At 38.9% G+C, this 25597-nt stretch overlaps 1 protein-coding gene and 1 long non-coding RNA gene across 8 annotated transcripts in view; one reads left to right on the forward strand and one right to left on the reverse strand.

Annotated features, from left to right (window-relative positions):
* PIP5K1B (phosphatidylinositol-4-phosphate 5-kinase type 1 beta) overlaps positions 1-1953 on the forward strand; it is a 348088-nt gene extending 346135 nt beyond the window's left edge. For all 3 annotated transcript variants that reach the window (XM_061425488.1, XM_061425482.1, XM_061425484.1), the window contains one exon: positions 1203-1953. In XM_061425488.1, the coding sequence (XP_061281472.1) occupies positions 1203-1205 (3 nt within the window). In that variant the 3' untranslated portion in view covers positions 1206-1953. The remainder of the gene's footprint in view (positions 1-1202) is intronic.
* The window catches only part of LOC133252674 (uncharacterized), an 83975-nt gene that overhangs the window by 30723 nt on the left and 27655 nt on the right, over positions 1-25597 (reverse strand). The window lies entirely within an intron of this gene.

Raw genomic sequence — 25597 nt, forward strand, 5'->3', positions numbered from 1 at the left:
ACCTTTCCAATTTTGATTAATAAGAGGGAGCAGTCTCAACTATTAAACAAAGTGGTAAATAAAAGTTACAACTCAAAAGTCTCAAATTACAAGAGGAAATACTCACTTTTAAACAAAATCCTGTTTGACACAGTTTCTTTCCTAATAATTTTCAGTCATTTCAAACTTTGGACTCAAGTTTTTTCAGTCTCCAGATGACTGTGTTGGGCCACACAATGTCTGTGGTCCCAGCTACAACCTTCTTAACCATTATGTTGGGGACACTAACATATGCCAGGCACTAAATGATATGTATATAATTTGTGTGTACCCTGTATGTATATTTGTACCCAGACACTATTTTCCTATAAAAAAAAGTTTATCACTTATAAAGCAGGATTTATTACTCCCATTTTACAGATAGAGCAAATGAAGTACAAAGATGGTAACTTGGATACTGTCCTGTAATAATTAGAGGATCAATAGATATATGCAGTTACATCTTCCTGAACATGGTACCACTTCTCATAAATACAGCCTAGTACAACTGTCAGAGGCTGAATTAGCTGCCTCTGATCTTAAGCGGCTACCGTTTTAGGTCTGATATTTGCTGGACGTATTTTTTATTCCCCAGCGACAGGGACAGTGTGTGAAAATGAGCACAGGGTCCATGAGTTCCAGACCATGTTCAGGTTGCTCTGATTTACTTCAGGACCAATATACCACAGGACAGCCCCAAAGCACTGTGCCCTTGCAGGGCTTAGTCAGCGTTATTTCCTTCCAAGTCCCTAGCCCTGAGCTGTGATGTGGTAGAACTTGATAAAAATCTTGGTGGAATTTAGATATTGCAGAAGTTAGATGCTTATCATTGCAAAAGAATCAATCGCAGGGACTTCCCTGGTGGTCCAGGGGCTAAAACACCACCCTCCCAGTGCAGGGGACCAGGTTCGATCCCTAGTCAGGGAACTAGATAGATAGCACATGCCGCAGCTGAAAGATCCCACGTGCCTCAACTGAAACCAAGTGCAGCCAAATTAATTAATTAAAATATCTTTAAAAAAAAGAATCCATCCCAGACCTATTGCCCTCCCACTTCTACCTGCATGTTTCTCAGGTACCAGTCATTGAGAGAATGAATGAACTTGTGTTCCTACTCATCAGGCACCATTATAAATCAATGCCAAAACTTAGCCTTACATCTCCTTCCCCTTTTCCCCACCCAGTAAGTGAAAATAGTGACCACCTTGGCAGATGGAGGAGACATGAACACAGTCGTGGTAAAGAAGTTTCTCCACTCCAGAATTACCCAAAGGAAACAGCTGAACCCCACTACGCACAGAATCATAATCAACTGGACTTGGAGTCTGCAAGATGTCAGGGGAGCCTTGGCGGAAAGGCTGATCAGCAGATGTGAAAAATACCACACTCTTCTGGCATTTGCTGTTGCTTGCTGAACTGTGAAGAACTGCATGAACTCTGTTTAAGCTGCTTTCTATACCATTGCCAATCACCTTTTTGGACTTGGAAGTGCTATTTTCCTATTGACACTTGCATTATTTCATTTTGCATGCATCCAGTGATTATCCATAAGCAACATATGTAATCTGCGCATATATTTTTTAAAGATCCATCCATGCAAAATGGTAAATAAAGTCTAAATTCTATTCTTTTTTGCAAAGTTATAATCATAGCCCATGTCATTAAAAGTTTAAATTGGTTTCATATAAAGATCAGTGTAATAGGTCTGCGTATACTTTATAGAAAATTAGCTTCTATAAAGATTTTTTCACTGTTTACTAGTGAAATGAGATAAGCAAAGCTATTTATAAAAGGCCTTATGTCGTGTACATACATTGTCTTTGAAATATTTGTGATTTAGTTTATTGCTTGTAAAAGAGAAATTATATAATTTATTTAGTAAATACTATTGTAAACTATAGTTTTATTGAGAGAAATAAAATATTTTGTTCTCAATTGTGGTTTATGGTCTTTATATTTTTTCCTTTCGTTAATAAAAAAGAAGTAACTTTGACATTCCTCATTTTTACATATTCTAGACTGCTAAATAAACTGACTCTCATGATAGATGAAAATTGAGAGAAAATTCTCCAGGCCCTGAGAAAAGACTCAATAACAGATCCTGCTCCATTTGCTCAAGATTTTTTCCCAAATGTCCTGGTGTTAGTCAGCTTTCACTGTGTTATATTGTGGTAACAATCCCCAAATCTCTGGATTGGGGATCCAGAGTATCCTCTAGGACATGCCACTTTTATGGCAGAAGAAAGTGATCATGGAACCATGGAGCTCAGAAAGCTAGTGCTTAAATATGGTTTATAGAACTTCTGCTCACATCCCACTGGCCAAAGCAAAAGACACTGACAAGTCTGATGTCAAAGAATTGGGAAATATACTTTTCATATAGGAATAGACATAGCAGAGGGGGACAATGAATATTTTAAGCAGTTAATACATCTGTAGGGGCTTCCCTGGTGACTCAGTGGTAAAGAATCCACCTGCAAGAGACACGGGTTCAAACCCTGGTCCGGGAAGATCCCACATGCCATGGAGCAACTAAGCCCATGCACTGCATCTATTGAGCCTGTGCTCTAGAACCCGTGCTCCATAACAAGAGAAGCCATGGCAGTGAGAAGCCTGTGCACCATAACAAGAGAGTAGCCCTGCAGCAACAAAGACCCAGCACAGCCAAATATAAAGAAAATTATTTTTTTTAAATATTCACTGGAAGGACTGATGCTGAAGCTGAAGCTCCATACTTAGGCTACCTGATGCAAAGAGCCAACTCACTGAAAAAGAACCTGATGCTGGGAAAGATTGAGGGCAGGAGAAGGGGGCGACAGAGGATGAGATGGTTCGATGACATCACTAACTCAATGGACATGAGTTTGAGCAAAATCCAGGAGATAGTGAAGGACAGGAAGCCTGGTGTGCTGCAGTTCATAGGGTCACAAAAAGTCAGACACAACACTGACAGAAGAACAACAATGATTTAAAAAAAAAATACATCCAAAACGTCTCTTGAGTGTCCCAAGCAGCAGAAGCTTAAGAGGCTGTGTATTCATACACTATGGAAAAAAATCATTAGAAAGCAAAAAGACATTCCTGGTAAATACTCAATGTAAAATATTAATGCTGCTGCTGCTACTGCTACTGCTAAGTCGCTTCAGTCGTGTCCAACTCTGTGCGACCCCATAGACGGCAGCCCACCAGGCTGCCCCGCCCCTGGGATTCTCCAGGCAAGAACACTGGAGTGGGTTGCCATTTCCTTCTCCAATGCATGCAAGTGAAAAGTGAAAGTGAAGTTGCTCAGTCGTGTCTGACTCTTCTCGACCCTATGGACTGCATACAGCCTACCAGGCTCCTCTGCCCATGGGATTTTCCAGGCAAGAGTACTGGAGTGGCAAACTGATTCTCATAAGCAAGCATGGTATTAGCTTTTGTAACTACATCTTGGAGCCATGGTATAAGTAGTAATTTCACTTGCAGAGCTGGTGCTGGGACTCAGTCCTGGATCAAGTTGTCAATGGGAAATTCTACTGAAATGGACTGTGGAGGATTCTTGCTGTCTCTTGCCTTGCTGTCTCTAGTATCCACATGTGCTAGCAGATGCCCGTTCTTCCTACAGGGTTTTTCTTAACTGGAATCCCACTCTTATCCCCTCCTATTTGTAAATATACCCATTTATCTAAGCATGGGTCCTTGAGTGCACGACCCATTGATTGTATAAGGGTCATAGATGTATATTATTAGGACCATGAAATAATATGCACAAGTCGAGTATGCCTTTGTGTATATGGGGGCTTTTTCCATGAAGAGAAAGGCTATAATTTCCATCAAATTTACAGTGACAGATCCAAGAACTGTTAGGAAGCACTATTTTGAGGCTTAACTCAAATACTACTTCAGTGCCATAAAGCTGTCTATGATCCCCAGCTCCCTCCCCCACCATCATCACCCTTGGTCAGCCAGTGGGCATCTCACTTGTCTCAGAAAATCTCAACACTTTGTACCTTTTTTCAATGTTGGAAGTATAACTTAAATATAATAAAGTATACAGCTACTAACTGCATAGTTCAGTGAATTTTTACATATAAATACACCCTCAATCTCTAGCAAATTACCAATGGCATTTTTCACAGAATTAGAACAAAAAAAATTTTAATTTGTATGAAGACAGAAAAGACTCTGAATAGCTAAAGCAATCTTGAGAAAGAAAAATGAATCAGGAGGAGTCAGGCTCCCTGATTTCAGACTATATTACAAAACTACAGTAAGACAATGTGGTACTGGCACAAAAACAGAAAAATCAATGGAACAAGATAGAAAGCCCAGAGACAAACTCATGCTTCTAAGACCACCTAATCTATGACAAAGGAAACAAGAATATACAATGGAGAAAAGATAATCTCTTAATAAGTGGTGCTGGGAAACTGGATAGTCACATATAAAAGAATAAAATTAGAACACTCTTAACACTGTACACAAAAATAAAATGGATTAAAGACCTAAATGTAAGGCCTGATACTATAAAACTCTTAGAGGAAAACAAAGGCAGAACACTTATTGAAATAAATTGCAGCAAGATCATTTTTCACCCACCTCCTAATGAAAATAAAAACAAAAAAACAAATGAGACCTAGTTAAATTTAAAAGCTTTTAAAGAGCAAAGGAAACCATAAACAAAACAAAGACAATTTCAGAATGGGTGAAAATGTTTACAAATGAAGCAACAAGGGAGTAACCTCCAAAATACAGACAGCTCATGCAACTCATTATCAAAAAGACAACCCAATTAAAAAATAAGCAAAAGACCTAAATAGACATTTCTCCAAAGAAAACATACAAATGCTCAAGAGGCACATGAAAAGCTGCTCAGTAAAGCTAATTATTAGAGACATAAAAATCAAAACTACAATGAGATATCACTTCATACCAGTCAAAATGATTATTATTAAAAATCCACAAACAATAAATGCTAGAGAGTATGTGGAGAGATGGGAACCCTCGTACATTGTTGGTGGGAATATAAATTGGTACAGCTACTATGGAGAACGGTATGGAGGGTCCTTAAAAAATTACAAATAGAACTATCATATGACCCAGCAATCCCACTCCTGGGCATATACCCAGAGAATAAAGGATACCTGCACTCTGACGTTCACTCACTGCAGCACTGTTTACAATAGCCAAGACACGGAAGCACCTAAATGTCCATCAACAGAGGAATGGATAAAGAAGATATGATACATATCTATAATGGAATATTGCTCAGCCGTTAAAAAGAATGAAATAGTGCCATCTGCAGCAACATGGATGTACCTAGAGAGGACCATAGTGGGTGAAGTAAGTCAGAGAGAAAAGGAGAGATCTTATATGACATTCCTCATATGTGGAATCTAAAAAGAAACAATACAAATGAACTGACTTACAAAACAGAAAGAGACTCATGGAGAATAAAATTATGGTTGCCAAGGTGGGTAGAATGGGGTAAAAGATAGCTAGGAAGTTTGGGATCAATGTGTACACACTACTATATTTAAAATGGATAACCAACAAGGTCCTACTCTATAACACAGGGAACTCTGCTCACTGTTATATGGCAGCCTAAATCAGAAGGGGTGTTTAGGAGAGATGGATACATATATATGTATGGTTCAGTCCCTTTGCTGTCCAACTGAAACTATCACAACACTGTTAATCGGCTATATTCCAATGTAAAATTAAAAAAAAATTAAAAAGACAGATGGCCAAGAGATGCAAGAAAAGTTGGTCAACATAGATAATTATTAGAAAATGCAAATCAAAACTACAATGAGGTATCACCTTACATTGGTTGGAATGGCCATCATCACAAAATCTATAAACAATAAATGCTGCAGAGGGTGTGGAGAAAAGGGAACCCCCCTACACTGTTGGTGGTAATGTAAATTGGCACAGCCACTATGGAAAACAGTATGGAGGGTCCTTAAAAAGCTAAAAATAGAGCTACCCTATGACCCAGCAATCCCACTCCTAAACATGTATCAGAGAAAACCATAATTTGAAAGGATACATGCACTCCAATGTTCACTGCAGCCCTGTTGACAATAGCCAAGACATGGAAGCACCCTAAATGTCCACTGTCAGATGAATGGATGAAAATGTGGCACATATATACAATGAAGTATTACTTAGCCATAGTACAGTATTAGTCGCTCAGTTGTGTTTGACTCTTTGCGACCCCGTGGACTGTAGCCCACCAGGCTCCTCTAGGGACTTTTCCAGGCAAGAATACTGGAGTGGGTTGCCATTTCCTTCTCCAGGGGATCTTCCCAATCCAGGGATCAAACCTGGGTTTCTTGCATTGCAGGCAGATTCTGAGCCACCAGGGAAGCAAAAGGTACAAAACAGTAACATTTGCAGAGGCATGGATGGACCTAGAGACTGTTATACAGAGTAAAGTAAGTCAGAAAAACAAATATCATATATTAATGCATATATGTGGAATCTAGAAAAATTGTACAGAGGAACCTGTTTGCAAAGCAGAATTATAGACAGAGACATAGAGAATAAACATATGGACACCAAAGGGTGGGTAGGATGGGTTGGAAAATTGGGATTGATGTTTGTACACTACTATGTATGAAGTAGATGGCTGGTGAGGGCCTACTATACAGCACAGGGAAGAAAAAAATAGAATATACAATCTGTTTGTAGGCTATATTAAGTTAACCTTAAAAATCCATTCCAATATACATTAGGTGCAGAAATATACTGTTTGATCCCACTTATATGAGGTGCCAGAATAGTCAAATTCAGAGAGTCAGAAAGTACACTGGTAGATGCCAGGGGCTGAGCAGTGGGGAGGGTGGATGGGGAAGGGCGATGGGAAGTTAAGTGTTTAAAGAGAACAGAGGTTCAGTTTAGGAAGGTGAAAAATTCAGGAAATGGATGATGGTGAGAGTTGCATAACAATGTGAACATACATAGTGCTACTTAACTGTATAGTTAAATACAGTTAAAATAGTATGTTTTCATATTATGAGACTTTTACCACAATAAAAAAATTTTAATTTCCCACACATCTTCAAAGATAATAAATTATATGGCACCCATGAAACATAACCAGAATGCTGTGACAAAAATGAACATTCTTACAGATGGCCAAAAAGCACATGAAAAGATGATCAACATCACTAATTATTAAAGAAATGCAACTCTAAACTACATGCACCCCAGTGTTCACTGCAGCACTATTTACAGTAGCCAGGACACGGAAGCAACCAAAACGTCCATCAACAGAGGAGTGGATAAAGAAGATGCGGTACATGTATATACAATGGAATATTACCCAACCATAAAAAAGAACCAAATAATGCCATTTGCATGAGTGGACCTAGAGACTGTCATACTGAGTGAAGGCAGAGAAAGACAAATACTGTAAGATAATGCTTATATGTGGAATCTGAGAAAAAGGGTACAAATATGAACTTATTTACAAAACAGAGTCACAGATGTAGAAAACAAACTTATGGTTACCAGGGCGTAAGGGAGGAGGTATCAATTGGAAAATTGAAATTGACATATACATACTACTATATATAAAATAGATAACTAATAAGGACTTATGTACAGCACAGGGAACTCTACTCAATACTCTGTAATGGCCTATATGGGAAAGGATCCAAAAACAGAGTGGATACCCTTTGTATCATGTTAGACTTAATAGGCATGGTAGTCTTGAGCAAACATAATCTAATTACCTATATTATATATGAATAATAAAATGTATAAAGCCTCCAGATTTTTCTAAAACCTAGACCTAGAGAGTATCTTATTGAGTGAAGTAAGTCAGACAGAGAAGGAGAAAAATCCTTTGACATCCCTTATATGTGGACTCTAGAAAGAAATGATACAAATGAACTTACTTACAAAACAGAAAGAGACTCACAGACTTAGAATACAAACTCATGGTTGCCCTGGGGAAGAGATAGTTAGGGAGTTTGGGATCAACGTGTACACACGTCTATATTTAAAATGGATAACCAACAAGGACCTACTGTATAGCACATGGAACTCTGCTCAATGTTATGTGGCAGCCTGAATGGGAGGAGGGTTTGGGGGAGAATGGATACATGTATATGTATAGCTGAGTCCCTTCACTGTTCACCTGAAATTATCATAATATTGTTAATCAGCTATACTCCAATACAAAATAAAAAGTTCAAAAAAAAATTAAAGTGAATATGTGTGTTAGTCGCTCAGTTGTGTCCAACTCTTTGCAACCCCATGGACTGTAACCTGCCAGGCTCCTCTGGCCATGGAATTCTCCAGACAAGAATACTGGAGTGGGTTGCCATTTCCCTCTCCAAGGGATCTTCCTGACCCAATTAGCAAACCCAGTCTCCGGCATTGCAGGTGAATGCTTTACCATCTGAGCTACTAGGGAAGCCCTTTTGAATATGTGTATATGTATGGCTGACTCACTTTGCTATGTACCCGAAACTAACACAACATTGTAAATCAACTATATTTCAATAAAATTTTTAAGTTAAATAAATAAATGTAGGGAGGCTAGCCAACTTAAAGAGCCCACACTTCTAACCCCTTATGCTATATAACCACCTACATATGTATATAAACTGTATGTGTTATACAACCTCATATATGAAGGCTCTATACAGACGAAAAAAGCAGTGACAAAGGAAGAGATTTATGCAGGGAAAAAGTGGGAAACAAAAAAAAGATAGTTGGATTTTGTATAAGAACTTAAGAGCTGCATGTGTTAAATGAGAATAAGAAAGTATGAAAACAGTAGATGTTAAAATTACATGGTTACATATTGAACTGGAACATCTTGGCATGTTAGTATACCCAGGGAAATAGACCTGTGTTATATTTTAGGGTTAACTAGAATTAGTGTAACAGTTAGGAAAAATGAGATAGCATACCCAAATGTTTGCACAAATAGATGAAATTAAATGCAAAAATAATCAGTAAAAATAGCATCTATGCATTGGAAACACATTCAAGGACATGTGTTATACTTAAAACAAAGCATTTCCATAATGTGAGCATCATATAAACATTTAAACTGTTATTAAATACTAACTAGGGATATCAATACTTACAGAATTTTCTTTTAAGTTTCTAATATGTGAAACAAAAATTAAATGGTAACATTCAAACTTCTGTGCCATGCATATGCATTGCTAAATCTTTTTTTTCTTTTAAACTTTTTATTTTGTATTGGGGTATAGCCAGTTAACAATATTGTGATAATTTCAGATGAATAGTGAAGGAATTCAGCCATACATATACATGTATCCATTCTCCCCAAAACCCTCCTCCCATCCAAGCTGCCACACAACACTGAGCAGAGTTCCATGTGCTATACAATAGGTCTTTGTTGGTTATCCATTTTAAATACAGCAGTGTATAAATGTTGATCCCAAATTTCCCATCTCTTTCCCCCAGCAACCGTAAGTACATTTTATAGGTCTGTGAGTCTCTTTCTGTTTTGTAAGTTCATTTGTATCATTTCTTTTTAGATTCCACATATAAGGACTATCATCCAAGATTTCTCTTTCTCTGACTTATTTCACTCAGTATGACACTCTCTAGGTCCATCCATGTTATAGTAAATGGCATTATTTCATTCTTTTAATGGCTGAATAATATTCCATTGTTTATATATATATATATACACCACATATTCTCTATCCACTCCTCTGTCCATGGACATTTAGGTTGCTTCCATGTCACAAATATTGTAAACAGTGCTACAATGACTATTGGGGTGCTTGTATCCTTATGGATCATGTTTCTCTCCAGATATACATCCAGGAGTGGGATTGCAGGGTCATGTGGTAGTTCTGTTTTCAGTTATTTAAGGAAGCTCCATACCGTTTTCCATAGCAGCTGTACCAATCTACATTCCCACCAACAGTGTACAAGGGTTCCCTTCTCTCCACACTCTCTCCAGCATTTATTATTTGTGGATTTTTTGATGATAGCCACTCTGGCTGGTGTGAAGTGATATCTCATTGTAGTTTTGATTTGCATTTCCCTAATAATTAGGGATGTTGAACATCTTTTCATGTACCGGTTAGCCATCTGTATGTCTTCTTTGGAAAAATGTCTATTTAGGTAGTCTGCCTATCACGAAAACTGGACAGCCACATGTTTAAAAAAAAAAAAAAAGATCATTCTTTAACTTCATAAACAAAAATAATCTCAGAATGGAATAAAGACATAACGTGAGACCAGACACTATAAATCTCCTAGAGGAAAGCATAGACAGAACACTCTGACATAAATCATGGCAACTTCTTTTTTGATCCATCTCCCAGAATAATGGAAATAAAAACAAAAATAAATGGGACCTACTTAAACTCAACAGTTTTTGCATACCAAAGGAAATAAACAAAATGAAAACACAACCCACAGATTGGGAGAAAATGTTTGCAAGTTACATATAAAGAATTATTCTCCAAAATTTACAAACAGCTTATGATGCATAACAGCATCAAAACAAATATCTATGCATTACTAAATTTTATAGACCAAATATTCTAGAAACCATGCAAATTTAACTTTCAGTTTTTAGATTTATAACAAAGAAAATGGTAATTTATAATACTCATTGTTTGGGGCATATAGATAAAGATTTCAATATACATTTTAGTTTTTAAGTGAGTAAATAAATATATGGAAAAAGAATGAATATTCTGGAAACATAAAAGAGCTCTTGGAAATTAAAAGCATAATTGTATAAATTAGAAACTAAGAGAGAAAGAGTTATTAGGAGATAATGTTGAAGAAATATCCCCAAAACATTAAAAATAGGTAAGATGGAATAAGAAAACTTGAAGACCATTAGATCCAATATCAAAACAACAGGACTTCCGGAAAGAGAAAATAGAGACAATGGATGTCAGAAAACCCTTAAACAAATAAGTCAAGAAAAATTTCTAGAGCTAAAGGATATGAGTTTGTTTCCAGACTGAAAGGGACTCTGAGTGCCCAGCACAATGGATGAAAATGAACCTGACCATGCAACTTCAGACCACCAAGGATGATGACTAGATTCTATAATTTCAGACAGTAAAATTAATTTTATATAAAAGCTCAAGTCTCAAAATTGTATAAAATTTCTCAATAGCATTCTGATAGCTAGAAACTAATGGAACTATGCCTTTAAAATTCTGAGAGAAATTGATTGCCAACCTATAATTCTATATGGGCTTCCCTGTGGTTCAGCTGGTAAAGAATCCACCTACAACGTGGGAGACCTGGGTTCGATCCCTGGGTTGGGAAGATCCCCTGGAGAAGGGAAAGGCAAGCCACTCCAGTATTCTGGCCTGGAGAATTCTATGGACTGTATAGTCCATGGGGTCACAAAGAGTCAGACAGGACTGAGCAACTTTCACTTATAAGTCTACATGCCCTGTATACTGGTCAGTGTTCTCTAGAGAAATAGGATGGGGGAGACATAGACATAGATGACAGGTTTCTTTTCAGAAATTGGCTCACACAACTGTGGGGAAAGGCAATTCTGAAATTCATAGGGCAGATTTCCAGGCTGGAAACACAGCAAGGGTTGATGGAGCAATCCTGAGACAAAATCTCTTCTTTTCCAGGAAACTTCAGTTTTTGCTATAAGGCCTTAACTTGATTTAGTCACTTAAAAACTAAAATACATATTGAAATCCTTATCTAGCTACCCTTTACCTTGAGAGGGTAATCTCCTTTAAAATCAGCTGATTAAAGATCTTAATTATGGGACTTCCCTGTCAATCTAGTGGTTAAGAGTCCATGCTTCCAATGCAGGGGGTGTGGGTTTGACCCCTGGTTGGGGAACTAAGATACCACATGCCTCTTGGGGTGGCTAAAAAAAAAAAGAGAGACAGATTAAAAAATAATAAAGATCTTAATTATAGCCACAAGATATTTTCAGTGTTTCAAATATTAGTGTTTGATTAAATAAATAGGTGCTCTACCACTAGCCCAGTTGATACATAAAATTAATCATCACTCCCTGGAAAACCAATTAAAAGTGAAGGTAGAATAAGTTATCTATGCAAAAACCTTTTCCATCTTCCCTTTATCTAAAGACTTCCAAAAGATACGTTCAATCAAAATGAGATAGTAAACAAAGAAAAAGAAAGGCATGAACTAGAGAAATCACTGGATCCAAAAAAAAAAGAGGTCACACTCAAAGTGAGGTGAAAGGAATCCCCAGGATAAATGTAAAGGGAAATCCCAACATGGCAACAATGGAGGAGATCTATAAATATATCATTCCAGATGGGAGCAGGTGAGATAGCTCCAGACACAACTTCTCCAAGAAGGTGAAAATACCCAAAGACTTATTTAAAAAGACCAGAAAATTAATTCTAGGTATCCTGGATCTAAGCCTGGAACAGGGAGCAAGGGAAGGTTATTAACAGAAAAAAACTGGTTAAAATATGGAATTTAGTTAATAGTAAAAATATGAATAAAATCTGGAATTTAGTTAATAGTATTGATAGCACTGGTGATAGAAGCAAGGTTAAATGCTGTAAAGAGCAATATTGCATAGGAACCTGGAATGTTAGGTCCATGAATCAAGGCAAATTGGAAGTGGTCAAACTGGAGATGGCAAGAGTGAACATTGACATTCTAGGAATCAGTGAACTAAGATGGACTGGAATGGGTGAATTTAACTCAGATGACCATTATATCTACTACTTTGGCAGGAATCCCTTAGATGAAATGGAGTAGCCATCATGGTCAACAAAAGAGTCCGAAATGTGGTACTTGGATGCAATCTCAAAAATGACAGAATGATCTCTGTTCGTTTCCAAGGCAAACCATTCAATATCACGGTAATCCAAGTCTATGCCCCAAACAGTAACGCTGAAGAGACTGAAGTTAAACAGTTCTATGAAGACCTACAAGACCTTCTAGAATTAACACCCAAAATAGATGTCCTTTTCATTATAGGGGACTGGAATGCAAAAGTAGGAAGTGAAGAAACACCTGGAGTAACAGGCAAATTTGGCCTTGGAATATGGAATGAAGCAGGGCAAAGACTAATAGAGTTCTGCCAATAGAATGCACTGGTCATAGCAAACACCCTCTTCCAACAACACAAGAGAAGACTACACATGGACATCACCAGATGGTTGACACTGAAATCAGACTGATTGTATTCTTTGCAGCCAAAGATGGAGAAGCTCTATACAGTCAGCAAAAACAAGACTGGGAGCTGACTGTGGCTCAGATCATGAACTCCTTATTGCCAAATTCAGACTTAAATTGAAGAAAGTAGGGAAAACCACTAGACCATTCAGATATGACCTAAATCAAATCCCTTATGACTATACTGCTAAGTCACTTCAGTTGTGTCCGACTCTGTGCAACCCCATAGACGGCAGCCCACCAGGCTCCCCCGTCCCTAGGATTCTCCAGGCAAAAATACTGGAGTAGGTTGCCACCTCTTTCTCCAATGCATCAAAGTGAAAAGTGAAAGGGAAGTCGTTTAATCGTGTCCAACCCTCAGTGACCCCCTGGACTGCAGCCTTCCAGGATCCTCCATTCACGGGATTTTCCAGGCAAGAGTACTGGAGTGGGGTGCCATTGCCTTCTCTGATACAGTGGAAGTGAGAAATAGATTTAAGGGACTAGATCTGATAGAGTGCCTGAAGAACTATGGATGGAGGTTCAAGACATTGTACAGGAGACAGGGATCAAGACCATCCCCAAGAAAAAGAAATGCAAAAAAGCAAAATGGCTGTCTGAGGAGGCCTTACAAATAGCTTTGAAAAGAAGAGAAGTGAAAAGCAAAGGAGCAAAGGAAAGATATAAGCATCCGAATGCAGAGTTCCAAAGAATAACAAGAAGAGATAAGAAAGCCTTCCTCAGCGATCAATGCAAAGAAATAGAGGAAAACAACAGAATGGGAAAGACTAGAGATCTCTTCAAGAAAATTAGAGATACCAAGGGAACATTTCATGCAAAGATGGGCTCAATAAAGGACAGAAATGGTATGGACCTAACAGAAGCAGAAGATATTAAGAAGTGGCAAGAATACACAGAAGAACTGTACAAAAAAGATCTTTACAACCCAGATAATCACAATGGTGTGATCACTCACTTAGAGCCAGATAACCTGGAATGTGAAGTCAAATGGGCCTTAGGAAGCATCACTATGAACAAAGCAGTGGAGGTCATGGAATTCCAGTTGAGTTACTTCAAATCCTGAAAGATGATGCTGTGAAAGTGTTATACTCAATATGCCAGCAAATTTGGAAAACTGAGCAGTGGCCACAGGACCGGAAAAGGTCAGTTTCCATTCCAGTCACAAAGAAAAGCAATGCCAAAGAATGCTCAAACTATCACACAATTGCACTCATCTCACACGCTAGTAAAGTAATGCTTAAAATTCTCCAAGCCAGGCTTCAGCAATACGTGAACTATGAACTTCCAGATGTTCAAGCTGGTTTTAGAAAAGGCAGAGGAACCAGAGATCAAACGGCCAACATCTACTGGATCATCGAAAAAGCAAGAGAATTCCAGAAAAACAGTTATTTCTGCTTTACTGACTATGCCAAAGCCTTTGACTGTGTGGATCACAATAAACTGTGGAAAATTCTGAAAGAGATGGGCATACCAGACCACCTGACCTGCCTCTTAAGAAATCTGGATGCAGGTCAGGAAGCAACAGTTAGAACTGGACATGGAACAACAGACTGGTTCCAAATAGGAAAAGGAGTACGTCAAGGCTGTATATTGTCATCCTGCTTATTTAACTTCTATGCAGAGTACATCATGAGAAACGTTGGGCTGGAGGAAGCACAAGCTGAAATCAAGATTGCCGGGAGAAATATCAATAACCTCAGATATGCAGATGACACGACCCTTACGACACAAAGTGAAGAAGAACTAAAGAGCCTCTGGATGGAAGTGAAAGAGGAGAGTGAAAAAGTTGGCTTAAAGCTCAACATTCAGAGAACTAAGATCATGGCATCTTGTCCCATCACTTCATGGGAAATAGATGGGGAAATAGTGGAAACAATGGCTGACTTTATTTGGGGGGACTCCAAAATCACTGCAGATGGTGACTGCAGGAATGAAATTAAAAGATGTTTACTCCTTGGAAGGAAAGTTATGACCACCCAGAGAGCATATTAAAAAGCAGAAACGTTACTTTGCCAACAAACATCCATCTAGTCAAGGCTATGGTTTTTCCTGTGGTCATGTATGGATGTGAGAGTTGAACTATAAAGAAAGCTGAGTGTTGAAGAATTGATGCTTTTGAACTGTGATATTGGAGAAGACTCTTGAGAGTCCCTTGGACTGCAAGGAGATCCAACCAGTCCATCCTAAAGGAGATCAGTCCTGGGTGTTCATTGGAAGGACTGACGTTGAAACTGAAACTCCAATACTTTGGCCACCTGATGTGAAGAGCTGACTCACTGGAAAAGACCCTCCTGCTGGGAAAGATTTAGGGCAGGAGGAGAAGGGGACGACAGAGGATGAGATGTTTGAATGGCATCATCAACTCGATGGAGATGGGTTTGGGTAGACTCCAGGAGTTAATCATGGACAGGGAGTCCTGGCGTGCTGCGGTTCATGGGGTCACAGAGTCGGACACGACTGAGCGACTGAACTGAACTGAATTGTACAAAAGTCAATACTTAGTTTGTAAAAAATAACGTTAAAATCATATGTAAGTATGACTCAAGAAAAACTAGGTAAATGGTATGTAGAAACTCTGTTCTAGGGAATTCCCTGACAGTCTAGTGGTTAGGACTTGGCATCTTCACTGCCAAGGCCTGGGTTCAGTCCTTGGTTGGGGAACTAAGATCCCATGAGCCACATGGTGTGGCAGGAAAAAAGAAAGAAACCCTGCTCTATCTTTGCACATTTTCTGTAAATCTAACATTACTCTCAAAAAAAAAGTTAATTAAAACCGTGTACACCCGTGGCAGATGCATGTTGATGTATGGCAAAACCAATACAATATTGTAAAGTAAAAAAATAATAATAATAAAAGAATTTTAAAATAAATATAAAAAATAAAAAAAAAAACTGAAGAAATAAGGAAAAGATTTAAACAGACATTTCAAAAGAAAATATACGGCTGAGGACTTCCCTGGTGGTACAGTGGATAAGAATTGGCCCGTCAATTCAGGGGACACAGGTTTGATCCCTGGTCCAGGAAGATTCCACATGCCATGGAGCAACTCAGCGCATGAGCCACAGCTACTGGGACTCGGTGCCCCAACTGCTGAAGCTTGTGTGCCTATAGCCTGCGCTCTGCAACAGGAGAAACCACCACAACGAGAAGCCCACGCACCACAACGAGGAGTAGTCCCCACTCACCACGACCAGAGAACACCTGTGCACAGCAACGAAGACCCAGCACAACTAAATAAATTGAAAAAAGAAAATACATGGCTGACAAATAAGACCAAAAAAGATGCTCAACATCATCAGTCATTAGGGAAATGCAAATTAAAACTATAATGACATGCACATACAATAAATTGGCTTTTTGTAATTGACAATACCAAGTGCTGGTGAGAATGCAAAGTAATTCTGTCATACTTTGCTGTTGGAAGTGCAAAATGGTACAGCCACTGTGGAAAAATTTGTCCATTTCTAATACAGTAAATCATATACCCTTATATGACTCAGCAATTCAACTCCAAGTATTTACCCTAGAAAATTGAAAAGTTCTATTTTCATAAGCACTTTTATGTGGATACATATAACAGCTTTATAAATAATCACCAAACCCTGAAAACAACCCAAATGTCCCACAATGTGTAAATGGATAAATAAACTGTGGCTCATTCATACAATGAAATGACACACAGCAATAAAAAGAAAATAATTACTGACACACTCAAAAATGTGGATGAATCTAAAAGGCATTATGCTGAGCGAAAGAAGCTAGACTCTAAAGGTCAATTACTGTATAAATTCATTTATATGACATTCTAGAAAAGGCAAAATGATAGGTTAAGAGAACAGGCCAGTGACTGCCAACTAAAATAGGGGTAGCATGAGGAAATTTGCTTCCCAGATGGCTCTAGTGGTAAAGAGCCCTCCTGCCAATGCAGGATACCTGGGTTCCATCCCTGGGTTGGGAAGATTCCCCTGGAGGAGGGCATGGCAACCCACTCCAGTATTCTTGCCTGGAGAATCCATTGGACAGAGGACTTGGCAGGCTACAGTCCATAGTGTTGCAAAGAGTTAGACAGGACTAAATATTAACATACGTAAAGGCAGAAATAGACAACAATACAATAATGGTAGAGAACTTCAACACCTCACTTTCACTGATGGATAGATCATAAAGATAGAAAATCTATAAGGTAACATTGGACTTAAACTACACATAAGACCAGATGGACTGGACATTTTCAGATCATTTTATCCAAAACCAGCTGTATACACATTTTTCTCAAATGCATAGTGAACATTCTCCAAGACATGTCATATGTTAGGCCACAAAATTAGAAAAGGTCAATTTTCATTTCAATCCCCAAAAAAGGCAATGCCAAAGAATGCTCAAACTACCGCACAATTGCACTCATCTCACACGGTAGGAAAGTAATGCTCAAAATTCTCCAAGCCAAGCTTCAATAGTACATGAACCAGGAACTTCTAGATGTTCAAGCTGGTTTTAGAAAAGGCAGAGGAACCAGAGATCAAATTGCCAACATCTGATGGATCACTGAAAATGCAAGAAAATCATCTGCTTTATTGACTATGCCAAAGCCCTTGACTGTGTGGATCACCACAAACTGGAAAATACTGAAGGAGGTGGGCATACCAGACCACCTGACCTGCCTCTTGAGAAATCTGTATGCAGGTCAGGAAGCAACAGTTAGAACTGGACATGAAACAACAGACTGGTTCCAAATAGGAAAAGGAGTACGTCAAGGCTGTATATTGTCACCCTGCTTATTTAACTTATATGCAGAATACATCATGAGAAATGCTGGGCTAGAGGAAGCACAAGCTGGAATCAAGATTGCCAGGAGAAATATCAATAACCTCAGATATGCAGCAGATGACACCACCCTTATGGCAGAAAGTGAAGAAGAACTAAAGAGCCTCTTGATGAAAGTGAAAGAGGAGAGTGAAAAAGTTGGCTCAATATTCAGAAAACTAAGATCATGGCATTCAGTCCCATCACCTTATGGCAAATAGATGGAGAAACAGTGGAAACAGTGACAGACTTTATTTTGGGGGGCTCCAAAATCACTACAGATGGTGACTGCAGCCATGAAATAAAAGGACGCTTACTCCGTGGAAGAAAAGCTATGACCAACCTTGACAGCATATTAAAAAGCAGAGACATTACTTTGCCAACAAACGTCCGTCTAGTCAAGGCTATGTTTTTTCCATTAGTCATGTATGGATGTGAGAGTTGAACTTTAAAGAAAGCTGAGCACCGAAGAATTAATGCTTTTGAACTGTGGTGTTGGAGAAGACTCCTGAGAGTCCCTTGGACTGCAAGGAGATCCAACCAGTCCATCCTAAAGGAAATCAGTCCTGAATGTTCATTGGAAGGACTGATGTTTAAGCTGAAACTCCAATACTTTGGCCACCTGATGCAAAGAGCTGACTCATTTGAAAAGACCCTGCTGCTGGGAAAGGTTGAAGGCAGGAGGAGAAGGGGACGACAGAGGATGAGATGGTTGGATGGCATCACCAACTCAATGGACATGAGTTTGAGTAAACTCTGGGAGTTAGTGATGGACAGGGAGGCCTGGCATTCTGCAGTCCATGGGGTTGCAAAGAGTCGGACACAACTGAGCGAATGAACTGTACTGAGGCCATAAAACAATTCAATAATTTTAAGACTGAAAAACTGTCATGCATCTTTTCCAACCACAGTGGTATGAAATTAGAAATCAATGAAAAGAAAACTGGAAAATTCTCAAAAACATGGAGATGAAACAATATGCTCCTGAACAACCAATGGATCAAAGAAGAAATGAAGAGAAATCAAAAAATACCTTAAGACAAATGAAAATGAAAATAAAACATATCTGTGCTTATGGCATGCAGCAAAAGCAATTCCAAGCCAGACATTCACAGTGATAAGTGCCTACATTACGAAACAAAAAAGATCTTAAACAGCCTAACTTTATATGTTAAGGAACTAGAAAATTAAAAACTAAGCCCAAAGTTAGTAATAGGAAGGCAATAAGAAAGATCAGAACAAAAATGAATGAAATGGAGATGAGAAAGACGATAGAAAAGATCAATGAAACCAAAGGTAGTTTTTTGAAACAACGAATGAAACAGACAAACCTTTAGTTCAATTTTTCTAAGAAAAGAAAAAGAAGAGTCAAAAAAAAAAAAAAAGATAAAATAGGAAATAAAACTAATACCATGGAAATGCAAAGGATCATAACACACTAGTATATATAATTGTATGCCAACAAATTAGACAACCTAGAAAAAATGGATAAATTCCTAGAAACTTACAATCTACCAATACTGAATCATTAAGAAACAGAAAATCTAAACAGATCAATTACTAGTAAGGAGATTCTATCAGTATCCAAAAAACCCCCCAACAAAACAAAATTCCAAGCTTTTGTTCACTGGCTTTACTAATGAATTTGACCAAAAACTTAAAGAAAAATTTATACCAATCCTTCCCAAACTCTTCCCACTATATATAAGAGGAAGAAAAACACATTTATTTTATCATGTCAGCTTTAGCCTGATACCAAAACCAGTCAAGGACTCTACAAGCAAATTACAGGCAATATCCCTGATGAACAAAGAGCAAAAATCCTCAACAAAATATTAGCAAACCAAATTCAGCAGTATATTAAAAGTAACATAATACCATGGTCAAGTGGGATTTATCCCGATGATGCAAAAATGGTTTGACATTCACAAACTGATATCATATACTACATTAACAAAATAAAGCATAAAGATGATATGATCTCAAGAAGTGCAGAAGAAGCAAATATTTTTCTTTTTTCAAATAAAAACTTCAATATCCATTTATGATAAGAGCTCTCAACAAAGTGAATATACAGGGACGTTACTGTTGGTTTGTAGCCATAGGAGTTTTCCAGGTAAAATTCAAAACAATCGTCCATTCATAGAGGGAAAGGAGAAATAAGGAAAGAGACAAGATTGTTGACTGAAGCTTCAATAAGCAAGGGAACTTACATACTGTGCTTGTCTTGGACAGTCACAAGATGAGTTGATCTCCACACCTGCATGCCAGGACTCAAAACGTTTATATTCAGGCTTCAAGGAGTTTAGTCACGTATACAGGCCAGATGTTCTCAACAACACATTATTGTCTCAAGGCTCCATTCTCTAAATGGATCTTAGTGTAGAAACAATTGACAGTGTACGTTTCAAGGATGGGGGAAGAGAGGAGCCTCCAATTGCCTAGATCCAGTCCACAGGTCAACCACAGTCATCTTCTCAACAACCACCTCCAATACTTAACTCAATGTATTAAAGGTCATATATGACAAGCCCACAGTTAACTCAAATGGTGATAAGCTGAAAAGTTTTCCTCTAAGACCAGGAACTGGACAAGAATGCCCATTCTCACCACTTTTATTCAACATAATATTGAAAGTCCTAACCAGGGCAATTATGCAAGAAAAAGAAAAAAAGACATCTAAAATGGAAAGGAAGAAGTAAAGCTGATAGAATATTATATATAGAAAACCCTAATGACTCCACCAAAAAAATTTTTTTACGAATTCAGGAAAGCTGCAAGATCCTACAGTTCAGTTCAATTCAGTTGCTTAGTCATGTCCAACTCTTTGCTACCCTATGGACTGTAGCACACCAGGCTTCCTTGTCCATCACCAACTCCCGGAGCTTGCTCAAACTCATGTCCATCAAGTCAGTGATGCCATCCAACCACTTCATCCTCTGTCATCCCCTCCTCCTCCTGCCTTCATTCTTTCCCAGCATCAGAGTCTTTTCCAATGAGTCAGTTCTTCACATCAGGTGGCCAGTGTATTGGAGCTTCTGCTTCAGCATCGTTCCTTCCAATAAATATTCAGGGTTGATTTCCTTTAGGATTGACTGGTTGGATCTCCTTGAAGTCCATGGGACTCTCAAGAGTCTTCTCCAGTACCACAGTTCAAAAGCATAAATTCTTCAGCGCTCAGCCTTCTTTATGGTCCAACTCTCACATCTGTACATGACTACTGGAAAAACCATAGCTTTGACTAGACAGACCTTTGTCAGCAAAGTGACAAAAGGTCTGCTTTTCAATATGGTGTCTAAGTATGTCATAGCTTTTCTTCCAAGGAGCAAGCATCTTTTAATTTCATAGCTGCAGTCACTGTCTGCAGCAACTTTGGAGGCCAAGAAAATAAAATCTGTCACTGTTTCCATTGTTTCCCCATCCATTTTCCATGAAGTGATTGCCATGATCTCAGTTTTCTGAATGAAGTTTTAAGCCAGCTTTTCACTCTCCGCTTTCACATTCACCAAGAGACTCCTTAGTTCCTTTTCTCTTCCTACCATTAAAGTGGTATCATCTGCATATCTGAAGTTGTTGATATTTCTCCTTGCAATCTTTATTGTAACTTGTGAGTCATCCAGCCCAGCATCTTGCATGATGTACTCTGCATATAAGTTAAATAAGCAGAGTGACAATATACAACCTTGTTGTACTCCTTCCCCAATTTTGAATCAGTTTGTTGTTCCATGTCCAGTTCTAACTGTTGCTTCTTGACCCACATACAGGTTTCTCAAAAGACAGGTAAGGTGGTGTGGTATTCCCTTCATTTTAAGAATTTTCCACAGTTTGTTGTGAGCCACAGTCACAGGCTTTAGAGTAGTCAATGAAACAGATGTTTTTGTGGAATTCCTTGCTTTTTCTATGATCCAGCAGATGTTGGCAATTGGATCTTTGGTTCCTCTGTCTTTTCTAAATCCAGCTTGTACCATCTGGAAGTTCTTGGTTCATGAACTGCTGAAGCTTAGCTTGAAGGATTTTGAGCATAACCTTGCTAGCATGTGAAATGAGTGCAATTGTACAGTAGTTTGAACATTCTTTGGCATTACCTTTCTTTGGGATTGGAATGAAAACTAACCTTTTCCAGTCCTGTGGCCACTGCTGAATTTTCCAAATTTGCTGGTATATTGAGTGCAGCACTTTAGCACTTTTAAGATTTTAAATAGCTCAGCTAGAATTCCATCACCTCCACCAGCTTTGTTCATAGTAATGCTTCCTAAGGTCCACTTGATGTCACACTCCAGGATGTCTGGCTCTAGGTGAGTGACCACACAATTGTGGTTATCTGGGTCATTAGAAAATCAATATACAAATACAGTTGCATTTCTACACACTAACAAGGAACTATCAGGGGAAAAGAAAAAAAGAAAATAACCCCACTCACAATTGTAATAAAGAGAAAAAATACCTAGGAATCAATTTAACCCAGGAGATGAAAGACATGTACACTGAAAACTATAAGACACTGATGAAAGAAACTGAAGAAGACACAAACAAGTGGAAAGGTAGACCATGCCCACACATTGTTATACCGTGCAGAGCAATCTACAGAATCAATGCAATCTCTGCTGAAGTGCTAATGGCATTTTTAAAACAGGACTAGAACAAACAATTCTAAAAGTACAGAATGACAAAAGACCACAAACAGCCAAAGCACTCTTGAGAAAGAAGGACATAGCTGGAGGTATCACACTTCTTGATTTCAAACTTTATTGCAAAGCTATAGTAATCGAAACAGTATAGTATTTGCATAAAATTAACACATAGACCAATGGGACAAAATTGAGGGCCCAGGCATAAGTCTATGTATACATGTTCAATTCACTTATGACAAAGTAGTCAAAAACACACAGTGTGGGGAAAATAGTCTCTTCAATAAATGGTTTTGAGGAAACCAGACAGCCACATGCAAAAGAATGAAACCGGACTACTCTCTTAACATCAAATACACAAAAACCAAGTCATTTGGATTAAAGACTTGAACGTAAGACCTGAAGCCAGAAAACACCTAGAAAAAAACAAAGTGGGTAAGCTCCATGACATCCGTCTTGGCAACATTTTTTTTTTTTTGGATTTCACACTAAAAGCAAAGGCAACAAAAACAAACATGTGGGACTACATCGAATTTAAAAATTTCTTGGGGTTATGTCAGCATTGTGACAGCATAAGATGCTCTTCCTTTCTTAAACAACTAATTATAAATCCATCCAGGAACAAAAGTACCTTGGTGGAGAGTGTGGGACACAGTATCTGTCATATGCCAAGGATCCAGGAGGACTCTCACCCACTGGTGTATTCAAAAATAGATAGAACAATCATGGAAAAGGCTGTGGAGTGGGCAAACCTGCCTTACTTCCTCTCAGTGCAGTGGGGGAAAAAATATCTATAATATGCTGTCCCTGGTGGCTCAGACTGTAAAGAATCTTCCTGCAATATGGGAGACCTGGGTTCAATTCCTGGGATGGAAGAGCCTCTGGAGGAAGGCATGGCAACCCACTCCAGTATGCTTGCCTGGAGAATCCAATGGACAGAGGAGCCTGGCAGGCTACAGTCCATGGGGTTGCAAAGAGTCAGACACGACTGAGCGACTAAGCACAGCACAGGGAAAATTTCCACAGGCAAAAGAATTCATAGAATTCCAGTCTGCCTGAGGAGAGATTCCAGCACACTATTGGAGTGGGTCAAATGGATCACAGCCTTATCATGGTGAAGGGGCTTGCACAACTCAATGAATCTATGGGCCATGCCCTGCAGGGCCACCAAAGATAGACAGGTCATAGTGAAGAGTTCTGACAAAACGTGGCCCCCTGGAGGAGGAAATGGCAAACCACTCCAGTATTCTTGCTGCAAGAACCCCATGAACCCTATGAAAGGCAGAAAGATATGACACTGGAAGACGAGCCCCACAGGCCAGTAGGTGTCTAATATGAGACTGGGGAAGAATGGAGGGCAATTACTAATAGCTCCAGAAAGAATGAAGTGGTCAGGCCAAAGCAAAAATGATGCTCAGTTGTGGATGTGTCTGGTGGTGAAAGTAAAGTCCAATGCTGTAAAGAACAACACTGCTAGGAACCTGAAATGTTTGGTCCATGAATCAAGGAATTGGATGTGGTCGAGCAGGAAAAGGCAAGATTGAAAATAAAAATCTTAGGAATCAGTGAACTTAAATGGACAGGACTGGGTGAATTTAATTCAGATAACCATTATATCTATTCCTGTGGGCAAAAATCCCTTAGCAGAAATGGAGTAACCCTCATAGTCAACAAAAGAATCCAAAATACAGTACTTGGGTGCAACCTCAAAACAGCAGAATGATCTTGGTTCATTTCCAAGGAAAACCATTCAACATCACAGTAAACCAAGTCTATGCCCCAACCACTGATGCCGAAGCAACTGAAGTTGACTGGTTCTATGAAGACCTAGAAGACCTTCTAGAACTAACACCAAAATAAAGATGTCCTTCTCATCATAGGGGATTGGATTGCAAAAGTAATAAGTCAAGAAATACCTGGAATAACAGGCAGGTTGGCATAGGAGTACAAAATGAAGTAGGGAAAAGGCTAACAGAGATTTGTCAAGAGAACGTGCTGGTCATAGCAAACACCCTTTTCCAACAACCCAAGAGATGACTCTACACACAGACATCACCAGATGGTCAATACCAAAATCAGATTATGTTCTTTGCAGCCAAAGATGGAGAAGCTCTATACTTTCAGGAAAAACAAGACCTGGAGCTGATTGTGGCTCAGATCATGAGCTCCTTATTGCAAAATTCAGGTTTAAATTGAAGTAGGGAAAACCACTAGGCCATTCAAGTATGACCTAAATCAAATCCTTCATGGTTATACAATGGAGATTATGAATAGATTCGAGGGATTAGATCTGGTAGACAGAGTGCCTGAAGAACTATGGACAGAAGTTTGTAACATTATACAGGAGGCAGTGACCAAAACCATCCCAAAGAAATGCAAGAAGGCAAGGTGGTTGTCTGAAGACACTGTACAAATAGCAGGGGAAAGAAGAGAAGTAAAAGGTAAGGGAGAAAGGGAAAGATATACCCAGCTGAATTCTGAGTTCCAGAGAAGAGCAAGGAGAAATAAGAAGGCCTCCTCAAGTGAACAATGCAAAGAAATGGAGAATAAGAGAATGGGAACGACTAGAGATCTCTTCAATAATATTGAAAGGGAACATTTCATGCAAGAATGCATACGATAAAGAACAGAAATGGTAAGGACCAAATCAAAGAGAAGAATAAGAGATTAAAAAGAGGTTGCAAGTATACACTGTTCAGTTCAGTTCAGTCACTCAGTCGTGTTCGACTCTTTGCGACCCCATGAATCGCAGCACGCCAGGCCTCCCTGTCCATCACCATCTCCCTGAGTTCACTCAAACTCACGTCCATCGAGTCGGTGATGCCATCCAGCCACCTCATCCTCTGTTGTTCCCTTTTCCTCCTGCCCCCAATCCCTCCCAGCATCAGAGTCTTTTCCAATGAGTCAACTCTTCACATGAGGTGGCCAAAGTACTGGAGTTTCAGCTTTAGCATCAGTCCTTCCAAAGAACACCCAGGGCTGATTTCCTTCAGAATGGACTGAC

The sequence above is a fragment of the Bos javanicus genome, chromosome 8 (assembly GCF_032452875.1).
Source record: "Bos javanicus breed banteng chromosome 8, ARS-OSU_banteng_1.0, whole genome shotgun sequence".
Classification (NCBI taxonomy): domain Eukaryota; kingdom Metazoa; phylum Chordata; class Mammalia; order Artiodactyla; family Bovidae; genus Bos; species Bos javanicus.